This window comes from Ursus maritimus, unplaced genomic scaffold, assembly GCF_017311325.1.
Source record: "Ursus maritimus isolate PB19 unplaced genomic scaffold, ASM1731132v1 scaffold_15, whole genome shotgun sequence".
In the NCBI taxonomy this organism is placed as follows: Eukaryota; Metazoa; Chordata; class Mammalia; order Carnivora; family Ursidae; genus Ursus; species Ursus maritimus.
The window spans coordinates 37360365-37381351 of record NW_024423897.1 but is presented as its reverse complement, the minus strand read 5'-3'; the positions used below and the strand labels follow the sequence as shown (position 1 = coordinate 37381351).

General features: G+C 40.9%; 1 protein-coding gene and 1 pseudogene across 2 annotated transcripts; one reads left to right on the top strand and one right to left on the bottom strand.

The window, feature by feature from the left end:
* Window positions 1-437: 437 nt before the first annotated feature.
* AMACR (alpha-methylacyl-CoA racemase) lies at window positions 438-17856 on the bottom strand. Of its 2 annotated transcripts, XM_040630509.1 has the most exons (5): window positions 17493-17854; window positions 15060-15203; window positions 13787-13947; window positions 9360-9546; window positions 438-1072 (listed from the first exon to the last, which is right to left on the bottom strand). In XM_040630509.1, exons 1-5 carry the CDS (start codon window positions 17737-17739, stop codon window positions 666-668), a joined length of 1146 nt encoding a protein of 381 aa, XP_040486443.1. In that variant the 5' UTR covers window positions 17740-17854; the 3' UTR covers window positions 438-665. The 2 variants fall into 2 exon arrangements, with proteins under 2 accessions (XP_040486443.1, XP_040486444.1); XM_040630510.1 differs by lacking the exons at window positions 438-1072; window positions 13787-13947 and having other exon boundaries at window positions 9362-9546; window positions 17493-17856.
* On the top strand, window positions 4441-7046 carry LOC103664754 (annotated as a pseudogene).
* Window positions 17857-20987: the final 3131 nt, after the last annotated feature.

The window sequence follows — 20987 nt, the reverse complement described above, 5'->3', positions numbered from 1 at the left end:
TTTCTAGGCTAAGACCAAATAAACGGTAATCAGTAAAAAAATAAATAAATAAATAAAAGGCTTTCTTGAAAGCTTCTCACAAACTTAAAAGCTTAAGTAAACTTTAGGGGTGAAAAGACTTTATTTAATAAAAAGCATATTTATTCATTTAAGGTATATTATTAACATTTTAATTTTTTAAAAAGATTTTATTTATTTGAGAGCAAGAGAGAACAAGAGAGAGCGAGAGAGAGAGCACGCACTCATGTGCGCACAGAGGGTGAGGGAGAAGCAGACTCCCTGCTGAGCAGAGACAGCCTGATGCTGGGCTTGATCCCAGGACCCTGAGATCATGACCTGAGCTGAAAGCAGACGCTTAACCGACTGAACCACCCAGGAACCCTAGTAACATTTTAATTTTAAAAATATATTCTATCAAATAAATTGAAAGGCAGAAAAACTTGTCACAATTTAATATTGGTGAACTAAAAACATTCCTCAATCAAAAGCCATGATGTTAATCATTTACAGAATTCAATCATTACTGTGTCGTCAGTCTGTTTCTTGATCAGAACAGCTGGTCCACTGTGATACTGTTCCTCCATGTTTCCCTACTTAAAATTTTCTGTATTATTCTATACCAAACATGCAATATTCCAATTCACTTGAGCTAGGAGGCCTGGAACTTAGAGATAAGCTCTTGGCTTATGACTTTTGATAACTTTATCTGAGGCAAGCTGATCGATCTCTACCTGGCTGAAGCCAAATTCTCTAAGTATCTCTTCAGTATGTTCTCCTACAAAAGGGTCCCTTTTGGAAGAAGGGATAGCTGGAGTGTCTGACAGCAGAGGTACAGGGCGGGGACTCACACCCTGCTCATCAGTGATGAAAGAGCCCCGTTCTTTGTTATGATCATGGTGGGCAACCTCTTCAAATGTCAGAACTGGAGTCACGCATGCATCTGTGCCATCGAAGATCTGACACCACTCTGCCTTTGTCTTCCTGGCAAACACATCTGCGAATCTCTTCTTCATTTCTGGCCAGTCACTCACGCTCATCTGAGGAGGAAGCTCATCATGCCTTAGCCCGAGTCCTGAGATAAAAACACAATTTCTTCAGTGCTTATGCTCCGGGTGTAGTTATTATAATCAACGCAAATGCATTTTGACCTCACCGTACCGTCCCCAACAGGATGTTCTATAAGAGTTCCTCAACTGGCTCAAGAGAAGAAATTCAAACTCAGCTTGAAACTGGAGCCAAAGGCTAGAGGTAAGCGGGTAGCAGGACTCCACACAGACTTCCCACTGCCAAGAGTTTATCGCTTATATTTCATCAGAAGTAGTCTATTTGTAAAGGTCTAGTTTCTAGAAATTGATCTTTTCCCTGAGTAAGTTTTCAAAAAGAAATTTCCTCATGATGTTATGATATGTCATACGGAATTCAAATAACCCTGCATTTTATATAGTGTACCCAAGCCCTATAAAATATAAAATCTAAACAACTTTACACATGATTATCCCCCTTTGCAAGAAACCTAAAGATAAATGATTAAATTCAAAATTGCAATTTTATATATAATATTCACCTCTCTTTATTTTGTTCAAATAAAAGAGCTCTAGTAGAACAGTGATGTCTGACTCATTACCCTCTTAGAACACTGCTGTGAACTAGAAACAAAGGATTTGTAAGATACCCAAAGACACATGCAACAAATTGTTCCTACAGCAAACACGACAGAAAGTGATCACCCAGCCAAACCATGAGTGGGGCACACAGACTTTTGTGTCAAGCAGGAAGGAGGAGACCTTGAAGGGGCCCTCAATACACGGTGCAGAAAAGATGAAAGCATCCAGAAAGGATGGCTTCTGGGCCTGTGACCTGATCTGTGCCTCCTTTATAGACTAAAGCACTTACCCCTGCAGGTACACCCGAACTCCAGTGCTGATTAAATTATACCCAAAAGGCCACTTTACTAGGGTTTGGTGTGAATGTCCTAATTACTCCCTCATGGAAGAGGGTTTTTAAATGTAGATGGTGAGAGTGGAATAATAATGAAAGGCCCTTCTTATGTGTGTTATTTTGCGTAAGTATGGTCCAGTTAAGCTAATAATTCTCACTTTTATCACCCTTTCCTTCCCTATCATGTAGAAGAACAATGACTACTGTAAACTGCTCTGAAGAGGAAAATCCCTCAAGAGGTAAGACATGAATACCGCAGGCCATTCTTAGGCTTCTGAGGTACATGAGGAAATAAGGAGAACTGGTACGGTTCCGGACAGTCATGAAAAGACACCTGTGGGATACGCAAATAAATCTTTCTCTGTAGCCACTTGTCCCATTCAAATACCAGGAAAAATACGGAGCCGAAACTTCAGGTTTATCACTATAACCTACCCCAAAAAAAGTTTCTAAGGATGTCTTTTACTTAGCTTTCTTTTTCCCAATTGCCTCAAACTCTGTGATTGCAAATCAAATAACCAGCTAGCCAAAAATAGTGATATAGATCATAGCTACTGCTAGAAACATATTTGCGTGCTTTTTAAACAAGTTTTTTTTAATCAGAATGTGATCAGAATCCTAACACTAAATAAAGCTTCATAAATATGTTCTCTCTGTAAAAGACATTATATTTGAGATCGATGGTCTCACAGGTTACAGTTTGTATCCTGTAAAAATACTAGAAATCAAAAGACCCCAGCTCCTACCCCTAACTCTGACACCCCAGCTCTTCGACTGTCTTCTCATCCTTTCTCAGCCAGTTTCCCATCCTGCCCACGACCCTGATCAAGGAAACAGGATTAGCCCCCAATGGTTTAGGACTGCTCTTGACATTCCTGTATGGAACTCTAAAACCACTCCCCCACATAAGTACAACTGTAGATTGTGGCTAGTTTCTATAGCATAACCAATATTAAATTTCTGGTATTTTAAGTCAAACATTTCAAGGACTGGTCTTTAGACTCAGACACTATTTAAATCTTGGGAAAGTATGTCTTAATTTCCAAAAAGCTACCTTATATATACATGTACACATATACATACACACAGGCAATTATACAAAATGCTTATTAAGTACGTGTCAAAACTTCACTGCTCTATGACACAATATTTGGCAAATATTAAGCAGTCAAAAATTCATGTAATTATCCAATGTTTTATGTGCACAGATTAATGTTTATTAATAAATAACAAACAGTATTTGTTACAATGCAAAACTATGGAAAAATGTAAACGAACTTGAATAAAGAAATGGTTACATTTTAGTACAGGCACACCACAGAATATCACATGGCTACTACGTACGAGGAAGATTTTTTTTTGATATTGACAAGAAAGGACATCTTTAGTATACTGTTGAATAATAAAAGATAGTTATTTACTATAAATTTACATAATTATATACTATCTATAAATGTAATTTATAAATAAATAAAACAATTGTGGTAACATGTACACAGAAAAAGTTCACGAAAGCCACATCCCAAACTTTCCCAAAGTGGAAGGACAAGGGAGAATTTTTACTTCTTACTTTACAAATTCTGTATTATACTTTTTTCTGAAATACATTATTTTGAAACATTTTTCATTTTTTTAAAAATTGTCATAGCATAAAATTTATAGTAATTCTGTTTTAATTTTCCAAGGAACTGCCATACAGCTTTCCACAGCAGCTGCACAATTTTACATTCCCGCCAGTAATGCACAGACCTGCAGTTTCTCCCACAACCTTGGCAAACCTTGTTGTCTTTCTTTTTAATAGTATTTTGAGATTTTAAAACAACTTTAAAAAATTCTCTGTTGCTTACTGATTATACTACAAGAGTCTTGTTATCCCAGAATGTCATGAAATTCTGTGGTTTCAGATTTCTTTGCTGCAGAAAGCAGCAGGGTCCTGATATGGTAGAATCTGTACCTTACAAAAACCTTGTGTATTTATGTTCAGATGCTGAAGAGGTGAAGTATGGTCTCGCAAATCTCAAATATAAGGTAAAATAAATGAGGTATATAATTAATACTACCTAAAAAAATCATTATGGATGTGGCCGTTTGTCCAGCTGGGCCTGAGAGAAAAGTCACGTATATGTGATTAGTAAAAGTACTATTTTTGTAAATAAATACCGTAAAAGAAAGAAAATGCTGAGGCATTTCGGCATGGACTGTGTAGATTAGCCAAAGCTGATTTAACATGCTAAGTCCAGCCTGAACCACAAACCACCTATCAGCTAAGGATCCCTGGTGAACTTTGAAGGGAGAGAGGAGGTTAAAGATACCAGAAAAGGCTGTGGATGCAAAGAGAGGAGGCTATAAAAAAAAATCAGGGTGGTTACAGAGTTTTGATTTAGAAAGAGAAAAATCTAGAAGGTGGTCTGGTCAGAAGTTGAAGAGGTGGAGCAATTAGCTAGAAAAACATCTCATTTCGTTTTCAATATTTCCAGAAAAACTCATTCATTGTGGTGGAGTATGGATGTTAGAAATGATTATGCCAAACACGTATGTTTTAAGATAACAACAAGATACACCAAGAAGGGAAGTTATCTTCTGGAATGGCAGAACCAGAACCTTCAAAAACCTGCTCTTGCATAAAAGCAACAAGAACCCTGGCACAAATTGTCAGAATGAACCTTTTCAGAATTCTGGAAATCAACTAAAAGTTTACAATAATCCAAAGAGCATTTATTCAGGGAAAACAACTACATCTCAATAAGATCAGTGAGACTTGTGGTGTTACAACCTTCTCTAATTTCATCCCTCTCTCCCCAGCTGTGGGGTAGCCATCAAAACCAACAGGCTCCTAGCCATAGTGGTGTAATAACTAACAGGATAACAGTCATTGTAGGGAGCAAATGAGTTGAGAGCTTCCCAAAAATCCCATCCCCAGAGAACTGCCATTTGTCTAGCAGCTCTCTGAAAGGCTCCGTTCTCAGGGCTTGTCTTCATTTGATCTCACTTAGAGCTCACAATGCCTTATTCATGGAACATTTTTGACGTATGTCAAAAAAAATCAGTGGCAACTGTTTAATATCATAGCTATCTGAGGTGGCATTCCCTGTTGGGACTAAAAAGAAACTGACAAATAAACTCAAAGAAAAGTGGGGAACAGGATGCTCATGGGGAGCTTTGAAATGCTCCAGCATATTCCTGAGAATTGAGAAGGCACATGTGTAGCACCGTGAGTATGCCCAGGAAAGATCTGAGAAGGTCCTAATCTTTCACCTCTGGCTGACCTTGAGTCACCACACAAGCAAGAAGTGAAGGCACAGAGCACCTCAGAAAAAGATGGGAAATTAATTGGTTCAAAGCATTTAAAGACATCTCTATCCAATCAGTACCTGATCACCAAGCTAACTGAACAAACTTCAGCTGCTACACATACCAAAGAATACCGATTTAGTCCAGGAAAGTCGTTAAATAAACAAATAGTGCAAAGGACAAATCCAGGACTGGGAAGAGGAGAAGGGAGGGAGAGACCTGATCTCCAGAGTTGCCACATTATGTTATTTAAAATATCAAGTTTCAACTAAATTTGTGAGGCATGCAAAGAAGAAGGAAAATATGACCCATACACAAGACAAAAAGCAATGAACAGAAACTATCCCCGAAAAAGCCAAATACTGGACTTAACTGGAAAAGACTTTAAATCAGCTAGCTATTTAAAACATATTAAAAGCACTGAAGGAAACCATGTCTGAAAAATTAAAAGAAAGTTTGAGAATGATGTCTAATCAAAGAGGATATCAATAAAGAGACATAAAATTATTGAAAAAGGAACCAAATAGAAATTCTGGAGTTAGGGACGCCTGGGTGGCTCAGTTGGTTAAGCATCTGCCTTTGGCTTAGGTCATGATCCCAGAGTCCAGGGACGGAGTCCCACAGTCTGCTTCTCCCTCTACTCCTCCCCGCTGCTCGTGATCTCTCTAACAAGTAAATAAATAAAATCTTAAAAAAAAAATTCTGGAATTGAAAAGTACAATAACAAATACAAACTTCATTAGAGGGACTCAACAACAGACATGAACTAGCAGGAGAAAGAATCAGTGAACTCAAAGAGAAGAAAACTGCTTATCCAGTCTGAGGAACAGAAAGAAAAAAGAAAAGAAAAATGAACAGAAGCTCAGAGACCTGTAGGACACCATCAAGAATATCAACATATGGAGTAACTGGAGGTTCTTCCACACATGCCTCTGCCCTTGTTTCCTGGACTTTCCTCACAGCCTGGCCCCCAAATGCCAGTCTTCAGTCCTGCCTCAAACAAAGAAACTGACACGGCCTTCTGCCGCCAAGCCAGAGGCAGATGTCAACATCTCAGCACTTGCTGAAGGGAGAAAAACAAGAGCAAGCAATAGAACATGTTCGTGAAGTACGAGATGAACCAGACATAATGAACATGCCCGTGAGGAGACTTTGAAAGTAGAACAGGAACATCACAAACTCTGCCAACCATTTCTTCAGCAGAGGTCAGAACTGACTGCCCAAATCCCCAATTTGTAGGTAAGGACATTTGTCAACCATCCACAAGTGTCTGCACCGCTTGGGGAAGAGGAAGAAGAGCTGCTGAATTATCTGACAAGAGCTAAAGTGGAAGAATTTAAAGATATTAAATCAGGTTACAGAACAGAATATTATTTTGATGCAAATCCTTACTCTGAAATAAAGTTCTCTTCAAGGAATTTCATCTGAATGAGAGTAGTGATCCACCTTCCAAGTCCACTGAAATCAAGCGGAAATCTGGAAAGGATCTGATGAAACGTTCAAGTCAAACACAGAATAAAGCCAGCAGGAAGAGACAGCACGAGGAAGCAGAGAACTTCTTCACCTGGTCTACTGACCATTCCGATGCAGGTGCAGATGAGTCCACAGAGGTCATCAAAGATGATATTTGGCCAAATCCACTACAGTACTACTTGGTTCCTGATACAGATGATGAAGAAAGGCAAGGAGAGGGTGATGATGACGATGAAGAAGAAGGAATGGAAGATACTGATTAAGAAGGAGATGAGGATGAAGGTGAAGAAGATGCAAGTGATGAGGGGGAGGAAGGAGAGGAGGGTGAAGCAGAAGATGACTAATGGGACACTGATGGATTCTAACCTTCCTTTTTCAATTCTCTCCAGTCCCTGGGAGCAAGTTGCCTTCTTTTTTATTCTCCCCCTGCTCTTGTGCTCATTTGCCTTGTTTTTTTGGAGTCTCATTTTTTCCCCTGCATACCATGGTATTCAACTTATTTGGGGGGAAAATACCTTGAGCAGAATACTTTGGGAAAAGAATGTCTACCCCTTTCTGTTCCAAATTTATTTTTATCCCTTCCTGTCTCAAAAAAAAACGTGATGGAATTAACACCACTGTGGTCTGTGGGAAAAAATAAAAACAGGCTCCCTTAGCTCTACTGGAAGCTGGAGGGTGCCAGGCCCTTGTGTGATAGTGCCTAGAATTCCAGCTTTTATTTTTTCTCGTTTCTCTGTATATTGGGACCCTGAATAGCCAAAACAATCTTGAAAAAGCATAAAACTGAAAGACTAAGACTTTCCAATTTCAAACTTACCACAAAGCTACAATGGTCTACAGTGTGGTGCTAACATGAGGACAGACATGTACATCAGTGGAACAGAACTGAGAATCCAAAAATATACCCTTACACTTATGGTCAACTGATTTTCAACAAGGATGCCAAAACCATTCAATGGAGAAAGAATAGTCCTGTTGACAAATAGCGCTGGGAAAACTGGAGAGCCATACGCACAACAATGAAGTTGGACCTCAGCTCACCCCATGGACAAAAATTAACCCATAACGTAACAGAGACCTAACTGTGAGTGCTGAACTATAAAAATTTTAAAAGAAAACACTGGAGTGAGACTATAAAATTGGGAGTTCTCTGAATAACTCCTATGCAATATTTTCTAAAGGACAAGTAATAAAAATGTGCTAATAAGCTTACCTGTTATTAGAACTGAACAGCAGCTGTAAAAATTGTTTAGAACTCAAACTAACAAAATTTGTTTCAATGAGTATATTTTATCATTGTCATTTAGAACTGCCAGTGAATGATGATGAAGTTTAGTCGTTTTTATTATATTTAAATTTTATTATTATATTTATTATTATATTTAATAGACAATGCATAAATATACAAGGTTTACGTAGGTGCAGACTCCGCTGTGCTATATCCCTGCTGCCTCGCGAGGCCCTGTCGGAGTGTCGCCCCTACCAGTCAGCCCCTCACGCAGCATTGCTCTGGCCTTAATTTTGAATTAAGACCTTCCATTCTTTGTTTTAATTTCTTTTTTTTTTTTTTTTTAAGATTTTATTTATTTATGTGACAGAGACAGCCAGTGAGAGAGGGAACACAGCAGGGGGAGTGGGAGAGGAAGAAGCAGGCTCATAGCAGAGGAGCCCGATGTGGGACTCGATCCCGGTACGCCGGGATCACGCCCTGAGCCGAAGGCAGACGCTTTAACGACTGCGCTACCCAGGCGCCCCCTTTGTTTTAATTTCTGAACAGAAAGGCCTTTATTATCTAGAGAAACCATTCTGTTCTATGTTTCTCCAACTATATTTAAGTTAGTGAAGTTAATATTGTTGATCATAAAATGCTTTCTGATGCTTGCAAAAGACAATTTCAGCTACATGCAAATAAGTTTAAGTAGTATATTGCATCTGAAAAGCTACCAAATATAACAACAGAACTCCAAACTTCAAGTTGAAAAGATAGAGGCACCATGACCAACTTGTCACACCGCTACATTATATATTCTAAAACTTCTTAGATACTCAGGTATCTGTAAAGTAAACTTTAAATTCAAACATTTTACAGGAACAAAATAACATTAGTCCAATTATTTAATTAGGGAAGAAAAGATCCCAAATACTCCCGCTAACTTGTGGCCATGTGCAAATAAGACAAGGATCTGCAAGACGGGTAAACTGCAGAAACATCAAGTGATAACATATTCCAACAAAATCTTATTCACCAAAGTCACTTTGTATTCTGGTGACCCCTGACACTGGGAAGGATTATAGGTGACATCTATCAAGGAATAAGAACTGGTAGAACCAGCAGGTCATTTCAAAGGAAGAATAAGATGTGGGCACACAAGGGCAATATAAATACCCAACACTACTGAGTATGAAATGTGGTAAAAAATTGACCTTCCACAAAATGGATTATTTTTTAAAACTCTGGGCTATTTTATAGACTTGTCAAATTAACTGTCAATTTAAAACATAAGGGAAATGCCCCACAATATGATGGCTATAATTAGGTTAATTATGAGGTAGACACATAATAAAAGACATAATGGATTTCAAAAGCCTCCAAAGTAGAGATTAAAGAACACCCACAAGAAAAGGGGAGATGGGGGAGGCACATGAAAGTTACTTACCTTCAATCAGCAGCTTGTAGAACTGGGGCTCTAATGCTCCAACAGCCATGAACCCCCCATCTGCCGTCCTGTAAGTTGTGTAGAAAGGTGCTCCGCCATCTAGTAAGTTCTGTCCTCGAGGCTGATCCCACAGTCCTATTTGTTGAGTTTTCCACAGAAAAGAACTCAGGTATGCTGTTCCTTCCACCTTTGAAGAAGAAACAGGATACAGTATGAATCCAGATATTTAAACTATAAAAGCATGATTAATTTCCACTTAGATTTTTTTTTAAACATTGGTATAAAAATGTTTCTTAGAGTATAGGAAGATTGTATCTAATCACACAACTTCTTTGATATTTCAAGAAAGTGTGTTAGAACAAGTTTATGATACAGGGTTTCTCCACTATTCAGGTCAGAGGATATTTTTCAGAAAAGACTTAGAAGGAACTACTGTTGTTCTCCCTTTCAAATAAAACTGCCAAATGTTGATCATTTTTGAAGCCAAGTGAGGGCAAATGGAAGTTCATTATATATCCTCTCTATAATTATATATGTTTAAAACTATCAGGATAAAAAGTTAAAAATAAAGCAAAGAGGTTTTTAAAAATCTATCTTCTGATCTCGATACCTATAAGCACATACATGAAGGTATGTGAAGCATATCACATCATAAAAGTAAATCATATTACAGTTAAATGTAGCTTATTCTAGCTTAACTCCAAGCCCAAGAAAACTATATTTGAGTATTTAATACATTTTAACAATCACTAGAAAGTTACAAAATAAACGTAACAAGATAAGTGGCAGATATATGGGTTTTCTGAGTCCAGACAAATTAGTTTGAGAAAGCCAACCTCCCACTGAGTCCTGAAGTAACAGGAATGGATTCATTGGGTATAATTGTTACAGGCTAGATGCACCGGGCTATCCAGAGACTACTTCCCTATCTACGGCTTTATGATCCTAATGATTCTAGGCCCCTGGGGAGAAGGCCATCAAAGCATCCTTGTCTCAAAGAGTTGGAATCCGATGGGCCTATGGAATTTCTCACAGTCACTGGCTGTGAAAAAAAATGTGAACTGTATCTTTGGATACATCCCAATTTTCCCTTTTAGCTTGAAATCTCATGCACAATTAAATTTATGGCTCTGACATTTGACGTACCAAATAGTATGTATATTTTGTGTAAGTGGCCTAAGGAGGTGCTCCTTTTGAAACCAGGTTACACAGATTTTAGACAGTCCCCATATCTATACACACACACACACACACATTGAACGATACGCCACATATAATGATACATACACACACGCACGCGTATATACATATATACCTAAAATCTCCTTTATACACTAGATAGACTGCTGAGTCTCTTGAAAAAAGATGCACTAACAGAGTTATGGATCCAGTTCGGCCCATTCAGGACACAGAAAGGCTCTAATTTAACCCTATCTTTATCCGGGTGGAAAATACAGGGCAGAAAGAGCAGGTGCAACCCTCACCTCCTCACGCTACCCACACATTGGCTTCTCTTGCCCTTCACACACACATTGAGTGGCTGACACGGACAACAGCCCTTTGACACAGGGAAACTGCAGCCTCACTTTCCCAACCTTTTTACTGCTCTCATCATGTGGGACCACAGTCTATGTGCCAGCGCCCAGCCACCTCGGCCCAGGTCCGGTGCACGTCCCCAGATCAGGGGTAAACATGGGAAAACAGACATCATGTTCCACAGTTTTCTTCACTTGACAGTTTCCAAGGAGACGACTCCGGGACTAGCCTGAATCGAGGATTCTGCCGCTAAAAACATTTGAAAACAACGGCCTAGAACAATAAGGTATCTGCACTCACTCATCAGCTTCTACAACTATTTGTATCACAAGGGTTCCCAGAGATGGGAAAGTAATGAACACTGTGCTTTACTGATCCATTAGGCCTTGAGTTATTAGCCAACACTCATTAATGCAATCATGAACCCCGAATCAAGTTTGCATATCCACATATACTAACAACCTACTACCTTCCTAATCATCATGTAATTCTGATTAGACACAGTCTAATGAAAGCAGCAATTATCTTTTATTTATATTTGACTAGAAATAAGCAATTACACATTATTAGTAAATTATTAAAATTTTTATTAAATAAGTATTTAACTTTATATTCTCCTGAAAACTCCCAAGGTCTCGTGTTTGTTCTTAGCTCCTTCCTTTTGGACCAGAGGGACCACGTCCATGGAGGGCAGTGACAGAAAGCGTGAGTGTTCGTGCCCAGGGATACGTCTTAAACTGCCTGGGTGCCGTGCTTCTGACCCTCTCCAGCCACCTGCTGTGGAAGGCGGTTAACCTCTCCAAGTCTGGAAGTCTTCAAATGCCAAAAGAGAGTGAGCATGCTTCCTTCAGGGAGCCGTGTGGGTCAGAGCGAAGACATACGCCTGCACTCGGCCTGTGCTAAGCATACAGCGGGTGCTGCTGCTAGTGTGTGGGGACTGGGCCAGGGGCCGGAGATGGAAAGGCCGATCACACGCCACGCCTACTGAAATCACTCCAGAGACGGACACAAAGGACAGTGTGACTGTCCCCTGGTAAGAGGATCAGATGGCACAGAAATAGCACAGGGGTTAGTTAGCCTGTGAGAAGGTGGCGCAAGCCAAGGCCCCAAGATGAGGATCCTGGAAATGGCTTTTGCAAAAGGTCACCAATGGCAAATCCAATTTACACTGTTCAGATCTAAACTCTTGCGTCTCCACCAACATCTGACCCTCTGACCATTCCTTTTTTTTTTTTTTTTAGCACTTTCTCTTTCCTTCGTTTTCACAGAAACACTCTGCGGTTCTCACTTTGCTCTCCTTAGCCCATGTTTCTTCTCTTCTGTCCACTCTTCACACACAGTGCTCTGTCCACTTCCCTAGAGGACCACACAGTCTCAGGTGGCTCCCCTATAACTCTAAAACTGTTTCTAGTCTCTAACTTTGAGTATTCATTCCATCTGGATATCTGAGAGAGACTTCAAACTTGAAACGACCCACACTGAATTCCTTTCATAATAACAATAATACCAAGTGCCTTGCAGAGCACCTCCTCCATGCCAGGTACTGTTTAGACCCTGAACAACGGGGACACTCGTTCAGTTCTCTAACGATGCGCTGAGGGTAGGTACCATTGTTATCTGCATTTTACAAAGAAGCCGCTGAGGCACAGGGAGGTTCCTTAGATCACAGAACTAGTCGATGGCCGAGCTGTGGTGGAGGAAGTAGGCTGCCAGAGTCTGTGCTCTGACCCACTAACTTCCCCTGCCTCTCCCACCGGCAGTCCTCCCCCGTGGTGCCAGCGCCGCCATCCACCAGGTCACCCACGCCAGAAACAGGGGCATAAGGGCACCTAGGGGCCTCAGTCGGTTAAGTGGCCAACACTTGATTTCAGCTCAGGTCATGATCTCAGGGTTCTGGGATCGAGCCCCACACGGGGCTTCCCGCTCAGCGGGGAATCTGCTTGAGGATTCTCTCTCTCCCTCTCCCTCTGCCCCTCTGCTCACTCAAATGCGTATGCACGCTCTAAATAAATAAATCTTAAAAAAAAAAAAAAAAGAAAGAAAAGAAACAGGGGAGTCAGCCTTGACTCCTCTCTCTCCCCTCACTACCAAATCCTGGCAATTTTACATCTCAAATATAAACATCCCTTAAACCCAGACCCATTCTATCACCAACAGCTTTAGTGCTTGTGCTTCTCTCCCGGCAAAAAGCCAGTCACTGTCTGCCCCCAGTCTTGTCTTCTTCAATCTATCTCCGTTTGCCCTCCCAAGACCTGCCCAATGCAAACCTGCAGTGGTGCTGGACTGGGCTCCCTCCAAGGGGCTGTGAGAACTTGGGCCAATTTCCATGCTTCGGTTCCCTCCTCTTTAAAATAACGTACTTCAAGTGAAACTGCTGTTTGGAGGATTAGGAGAAATTGCACAGGGAACGTGCAGAACACAAGGCCCGTGCTCAAGGCATGGCAGTGAAAACCACCAAAGCCTCGCAATGTTGGAGTCTCCCCGGAAAATGTAGAAGGAAGGTCGAGACTGGTCCATTTTACTTTAGCACCCTGAAGAATCTTCTCTATCTGCTAAGGGAGATTTTCTGAGTGCAGTTTTAAATGAGGATTGCTTGAAAAATGCATTCTAAGCACAAGAAATAGAGTGGGGAAAATTGCTGAAACCAACACGGGAATCAGGTGAGTTATGACAAGTTTAGAAAATTGATTCCACAAACAGATATCAACGATGACATTCCAACACATGTAAAGGATGTGAAGCTATTTTAAAGAAAAGGATATTCTTGGTAATTTGGGTTCCAACTTCAAATCTCATTTATCTCTTGTCTTGTTCAGAAAAGAATCTGAGGCAGCGGCCTATCATACTTAGGAACAATTGGGAGGCCCATCACTTCCCTAATGAACACTTACCATGTTTGCATCGATGACCTGACCTTTGCCAGAGCGTGTGCGTTCAAACAGAGCCATCAAGATGCCCAGTGTGCACATGAGGCCACCGCCGCCGAAGTCAGCTAGGAGATTCAGCGGCGGAAATGGATTCTCACCATTTCTGCCAATTTTCGACAGAACACCTACATCATTAAAAAACATCAGGGAACAGTACCTGTAAATTTAATGTCTCTTTTAAATAAATACATGAACACCTTAAGAGGAATAACCACTCTCTCTCTAGTGGCTGACATAGTGAATACTAGTACATAATGCTTTCCCAAATCTAAACCTAGTCGGCATATTCGAAAACAGGCTTTTCCGCCAACAAGTCTCCTTGGGTTTTTTTTGGTTTTTTTTTTCTTCTCTAAAACTTTATTCCAACTAAGGCTTTCAGAATTTTATTTCTAAGTGTTTACTCACTGAATTTCAGGGAAAAAATTATTGTTATCAATTTAGTTTATGGCTTAACAACTGTATAATCCACTGCCATTCTTACTAGAAAGAGATGCAAGAAAATAAACACAAGAAAAATAAAAGTGACTACATTTTAAAATAGCTGGAGAAAACAATTCCATCCTCACTCTTTTCCTCAACCTTTAAATTTGTACTCACAGGAAATTTGAGACTTTCTTTACTCAAAAACACACGCACTTTCTTAGGATCCTAGGATTGGGTCATTCTAAGACATGTTCTCATAGGCAAAAATTCTAATAAAGTGATACTATGACCTGAAAATTCAGAGAAGTCTAAAATGGTGACTCAGGCAATGATTCTCAATGAAGTTGGAAGGAGAGGGGAGTCAGGATCAAACTAAATTAGCATTTTCAAACTATAGACAATCAGGTCTCTTACTTCCCGGCAGGGGCTTGCCTGTGAATTGATTATACAAATGTAGTAAGTCAATGTTACTAGTGAGAGTCCATTATCCCTCAAATGTGTGAAGACAAGGGGAAAAGGGTTGAGAATAACTGTTCCAAGACAAACTAAGCTCACCCCCCTTTTTTAATTTTAACTAGGCTCCATGCACAAAGTGGGGCTTGAACTCACAACCCTGAGATCAGGAGTTGCATGCTCCACTACCTGAGCCATCCAGGCGCCAGACAAACCCAAACTTTTTGAACGACCATGGTCCCCTTATTGATTCTGGTAAATACTTAAATCTGCACCTTTAAAATTCTTTGTAATTACTGTAACCATCCATCTTGACTGGGAACAAAATAAAAAGTATAGAGAAATTATTCTGTCGACATACCTGACAAAGCCAAATAGTTGATGTCATGGCCTGCTACTCTAGAGAATCTTCCAGACTGGCCAAATCCACTCAACCTGGCATAGATAAGCTTTGGATTCTCCTTCTGCAGAATCTCTGGGCCTAGCTGGAGTTTTTCCATGACACCTGAAGAGAAAAGTAACAGTGATTTTTTTCTTAAAGAGGGATGAACTGAGGATGGGTATAATCCTGTCTCTGGGGCAAACATAAAATGGCACCCTTGCAAGTTACACTAATAATGTTTGTTGTGGATTTTAGCATGTTTCCAATAAGGGCACAATGAGTGAGGCCACCATTTCTGGAATGTGTGACTTCTGCCCCAGAACACTATTTCCTTCCAGCCCTTCCTTATTTCCCTTCAGGCATATTCAAGTTCTTTCAATCCCCATAGTGCACCTTTCATTCCTTGACTCAGTACCTTTATAGTTCCCCAAATCCTCTCCTTAGTCATTTATTAGAAATGGTTTGTTCTCTTGGAACAGTTACCCTGGGGCTTTATTTGGTCAAAAATACACTGTTGAAAATGGCTATTCCTTTTAGGCTCTTTTCTTCTTCTGTGCCTGCATCATTGCCCACCACCTTCCACCCCATGCTGTGCTCATGTGTAGATATGCCACCACCGTCCCTTTCAGCTTAGAATCCTCTGGTAGGATTCATGCCTGATCTGTTTCCTCGGGCCTCTAAAGTGCCTCGCCAGCAAGGGTATCTTCACAGAAGGCTCAGCAAATATCCATGGGAAGATATGCTAAAATAGCATCTAAGAGCTTATCGGTAACCACCATATGCGTTGCACAAAATTCAGACAACTGGTACTTTAAATCTCCTGGGATTAAAAATAATAAAGATTATATAATAATTTTGTGGTCTTTGTCTTCCTAAAACTATGTAAATTACATTTAAAAAAAAATTCTAGTCCTCTGCTTAAAAACACCAGCCACAATCCTTCCACCCAGCAGCTATGTCTGTATTAACGGCTCTATTTTCCTCCTAGTTGCAAGACGCTGGAGTCAATCATGGTGAGCCTCCATCTGTAAACAGGGCATTATTAAATTATGATATAATCCTAATTATTAAATTATTATAATCCTCCAATCTGCTGTGAGGATAAATGAGTTAACACATTTACTATGTCTGGTGCCCCACAGACATTCAATTCATTCACCAAACATTTACTGACTTCCTGCTATATATCAGGCCCAACTTTGGTTTAGTACTTGAGCGAGATTACCCTGGCAGCTGTCTGAGAATGGATTCAAGTGGTGTAGACCCAAACATCAGCTTTAAAAAGGCTGTTACAACAATGTGAATGAAGCTACAGCAAGTATGAAAAGCCTGAGTGAGAGAAAGGAGAAAGAATGTCTGGATTCCTGATAACTAAAAGCAAATGAAGTGAAGAATATTTGGAGTCACAGATGGACTGTAGCCTTCTGATTCAGGCAGCTGGGTGGGCATTGGTTCCATTTACTGAGATAAATAATATAGAAGGAGGAGATGCTATTTTAGGAGGTAAGATAATGGGCTTGTTTTGGGATTTGTGGAAGTTGCCATGCCTGGGAGACAGCCAGTTAAGAGAGGTACAGGACTTGTGTATTCCGGCCGTCTGTGGCTCTAGGAGAGGGGAGTGCAGTTATAGATTTGGTCATCATCTGTCTTCAAAAGGAGAAAACAGGAGCGCCTGGGTGGCTCAGCTGTTAAGCTTCTGCCTTTGGCTCAGGGCGTGATCCTGGCGTTTTGGGATCGAGCCCCGCATCAGGATCCATGCTCCACTGGGAGCCTGCTTCTTCCTCTCCCACTCCCCCTGCTTGTGTTCCCTCTCTCGCTGGTTGTCTCTCTCTCTCTGTCAAATAAATAAATAAATAAATAAAATCTTAAAAAAAAAAAAAGGTGAAAACAACTGGAACAGTAAGGGGGCTCCAGGAGGCAGAGGGTAAACTAAATTATCTGAAGCTGGAACTTGGGGAACACCAAGACTTAAGACAGAGTGTTAGCCTGGGTCAGTGGATGGCTTTTAGAGGGTACAGCAACTCCCAAAACTGTAGAAAAATGATTATGCACCTATATGCAGTTTTCCAGGGAGGGAACCTATGGCTTTCGTCATATTCTCATAGGATTCGCGACTCTCAAAGATTTAAGAACGCAAATACAAAGAGGCGATTAAAAAACGAGGAATCTGGGAAGGAGCCGGGAATGGGTATGAGGAGAACAAAGGCAACAGCAGCATCTAGGATTCCAAATACGGAAGGGGCGAAAAGTGAACGACAGCAAACGCGACAGAAAAATCTAGAAAGACAGCGAGGAAAGGGTGTAGCACGGGCGTAGAGGGCGCAGCTTGTCAAACGGCCCCGCCCCTCCCTTCTGCCGGGTCCGTCCAGCGTCTGGTCCCCTAGCGGCGCTGCGGGGGCGCAGGGGGCTCACCGGGGCGGAAGGGCTCCAGCACCACATCCGTACGGGCGCACAGGCGCCGCAGCACAGCCGCCCCCTGCGGCTGCTTCAGGTCCACCGCCAGCGAGCGCTTGCCCCGGGCCAAGACGCCCAAGTCCCGGCGGTCGCCCAGTCGGTCCACACGCACCACGTGCGCCCCGAAGTCCGCCAGGACCATACCGCAGTACGGGCCCGGGCCCAGGCCGGCCAGCTCTAGCACCGAGATACCGCGCAGCGCCATGGCTCCCGCGTGTCCAAGCGAACAAGTGCCCCAGCCTAGATAGAGCCCGGACCGCCAGGGACGCTTGACCTCCTGGCGGTCCGTGCCCCCTGCGCTTGCGCGGGGCGCTGTCCCGGAGTCTGCGCATTGGGCGGATTCCGGCCCCGCCTCCTGGCCGAGTCTTAAGGGTGATTTCCCTTTTTTTGGCATTTGACTCAGACAGGTTTTCTTTGCCTTGCTATCTGCATAATCCTCTGTTAAACTGAGGCTTGTTACAAATTTTAAGGGTTTTTTGTTTGTTTGTTTGGTTGGTTGGTTGGGGTCTTTTTTTTGAGCAAAAGATCTATTCTAATAAAGCATCACCAAAAAGGAAGTAGTTAGGAGCATTCTACCAACAGGAGCTGGGGAGAGGCTTTTATAAGAGAAAAGCAAATAAATGATTGATTAGCTATAGATTAGTCTACTTGGCTGTTTGTGGTGGGTTGTTCTTAGGTTTCAATTTCATAACTTAGAGGCATTTACAGGGTTAGATTTTGGTTTGTTTAGTAGGCTGCCAGGTCATTAGAACCACGTCAGTCTAATGGCCTCCTTGTTTAGTTATTGTCACACCTCCTTGTCCCTCTCTAGCCCATGTTCCTACTTTTGTTCAGACATAAGCTGCCTTACTCCCTTCTTTTGTTTTATTTTCATTTTTAAAAACTTAAAGTGAAAACTGCATAGAATGATAAAGAAGACATCCAGATTGACAGAATATTTTTTCATATTTGCTTCCAGACTACTGTTTCTAAAAAAAATAAACAGCACACATATAGCTTAGGCTAACAACCAGGATCAGACTCACATGAATCAGAGATATTACCCTGCATCAAGTTTTACTAATAAGTTCAAAGATACAGGTCATGGAAAGGCTCAGCCAAATCAGAGGTCTGGAAAATCTCACCTAGACCTTCCTTCTTACATACACCGTCTGTTACAGGCTGAATTACATACACCCTCTTACATACACCTTCTTACATACACCCTCTGTTACAGGCTGAATTATGTCCCTTCAAAATTCATGTATTGAAGCCCTAACCCCAGTACCTCAGAATGTGACTGTATTTGGAGATAGGGCTTATAAAGAGGTAACTAAGGTCAAATGAAGTCATACAGGTAGGCCTTAATTCATATGACTGGTGTCTTTACAAGAAAAGATTAGGACACAGAAAGCAAGGACTGAGGGATGGCCATATATGGACACAGCAGAAGGTGGCTATCTGCCAGCCAAGGAGAAAGGCCTCAGAAGAAACCAAACTTGCAGATACCTTGATCTTGTACTTTTAGCTTCTAGAACTGTGAGAAAATGGCTTTCTGTTATTTCAGCTGCCCAGCCTGTGATACCTGATTATGGCAGCCTGAGCAGACTAATACAACTGTTAAGAGGGTTGGGGGTGGGGAGTTCTGATATTTTGGTATAGCCCTAGCAAACTAACATACCCTCTGACCCATGACTATAGTTTAGGTCTCTAATGAGGTTCACAGGTACCTAACAGACTTCATTTTACATCCCAGAGAGTTACTTAGCTCTGGAACCATGCTTCCTAGATTCTGGGTTTATTTAGCATAAGTAATCCTATGGCCAGGGCTATCTACTAAATGCATCAAATAGATAAATTCTCTTCCTTCTAGCAAATATCATTCATCTGTTTATGCAAGGTAAATAGGTACAATTGACAAGGAGAGTCACCTGCCTTTTTCTTTACCCCAAAGGCATCCCTGTACTAAAGGGAGTAAAGAGATCACAGGCCAGCTGCTTTTAACACCTTCCATAGCTAAAGTCTCCTTTACCCTCCCTTCCTACCCAGGGTTACATTTCTTTGCTCCTGCTCACTCCACCAATCAAGACACAAGCACTCCCATGATTTTGATATATGGTCACAGTCTATTATATCTATTGATGCTGTAGCTATACTATTTATGTAACATATTTTGTTTATATGTGTCGTATTTTTAGTTTTAATTTACATAAATGATGTTACATTGCAGTCACTCTTCTGAACTTGCTTTTGTACTCCATCTTAGCCTAACTTGTCTCTCTATTTCTACCCCTTTCCCTTAGATCAATCAGATTCTTGGCTTAAATACAACAGAATTCATTGGAAGGATATCAGGTAGCTTACATAATTGTCTGATGTTGCTGAATTCAGGCTGGACCCCCATCCAAGGTCAAAACATTAAAGACTGGTTGGGCTATAAATCTAGTTTCCACTCACCTCTGCCCTGCTGAGAGATTCACACCAGACTGATTCTGGGTCAAAAGAATAGAGGTACTTATTTGAAGGGCCTCCCACTGACCATTAAGATGGAGCCATTAAATTATGATAATGACTCTGGTGGATTGAAACACATTAAATATATGAAAAATCATGTTAATAATAATGCTTTTTAAGAGAACTTATTAATCACCTTTGAAGATTTCTAGGGCACCAACTCATTATTCTAAAAATTGATAAATAAAAGTGAAAAAAATCAAGCATCTATCTTGTCTTCCATATAAACACTATTTCAGAATAACCAAATAGCTAGTGAAAGAATGTATGTCTTTTAAAATGTCACTATTTTTGCACAGTGAAGAAAACCAAACTAAAAAGGCAACCTACGGAATGGGAGATGTTTGCAAATGCTATCTCCAATAAGGGCTTAATATCCAAAATAAATGAAGAACTTACACAACTGAACACCAAAAAAAACCCCAAATAACCCAACTAAAAATAGGTAGAGGGGGGTGCCTGGGTGGCTTAGTGGGTTGAGCGTCCAACTCTTGGTTTTGGCTTAGGTCATGACCTAATGGGTAATGGGGTCAAGCCCTATGTCAAGCCTTGCGTTGGGCACTGTGCTCAGTGCAGAGTCTGCTTGAGATTCTCTGTCTCTGCTTCTCTCCCCACTCATGCTTTCTCTCTCTTTCTCTATTTCTCAAATAAATAAATAAAATCTTTTAAAAAGGCAGGGGGGCAGAGGATCTGAATAGGCATTTTTTCCAAGAAGACATACAGATGGCCAACAGACACATGAACAATGTTCAACATCACTAATTGTTGGGGGAAATGCAAATCAAAACTACAATGAGGTATCACCTTATACCTGTCAGAATTGCTGGAATTAAAGAGACAAGCAATAACAAGTGTTGGCAAGTATGTGAAGAAAAAGGAATCCTTGTAACAGTTGGTGGGACTTTGTATTGGTGCAGCCAGTGAGAAAAACAGTATAATAGCTCCTCAAAAAATTAAAAA

Bases quoted from the DNA above. Each gene is read 5' to 3' on its own strand.
- AMACR (XM_040630509.1), bottom strand. From the start codon at position 17,739: ATGGCGCTGCGCGGTATCTCGGTGCTAGAGCTGGCCGGCCTGGGCCCG. The intron at 15,204-17,492 runs GTGAGCCCCCTG...TTTTCTCTTCAG, and splicing joins GCTGGAGCCCTTCCGCCCCG to GTGTCATGGAAAAACTCCAG. The intron at 13,948-15,059 runs GTATGTCGACAG...TTAATGATGTAG, and splicing joins CAACTATTTGGCTTTGTCAG to GTGTTCTGTCGAAAATTGGC.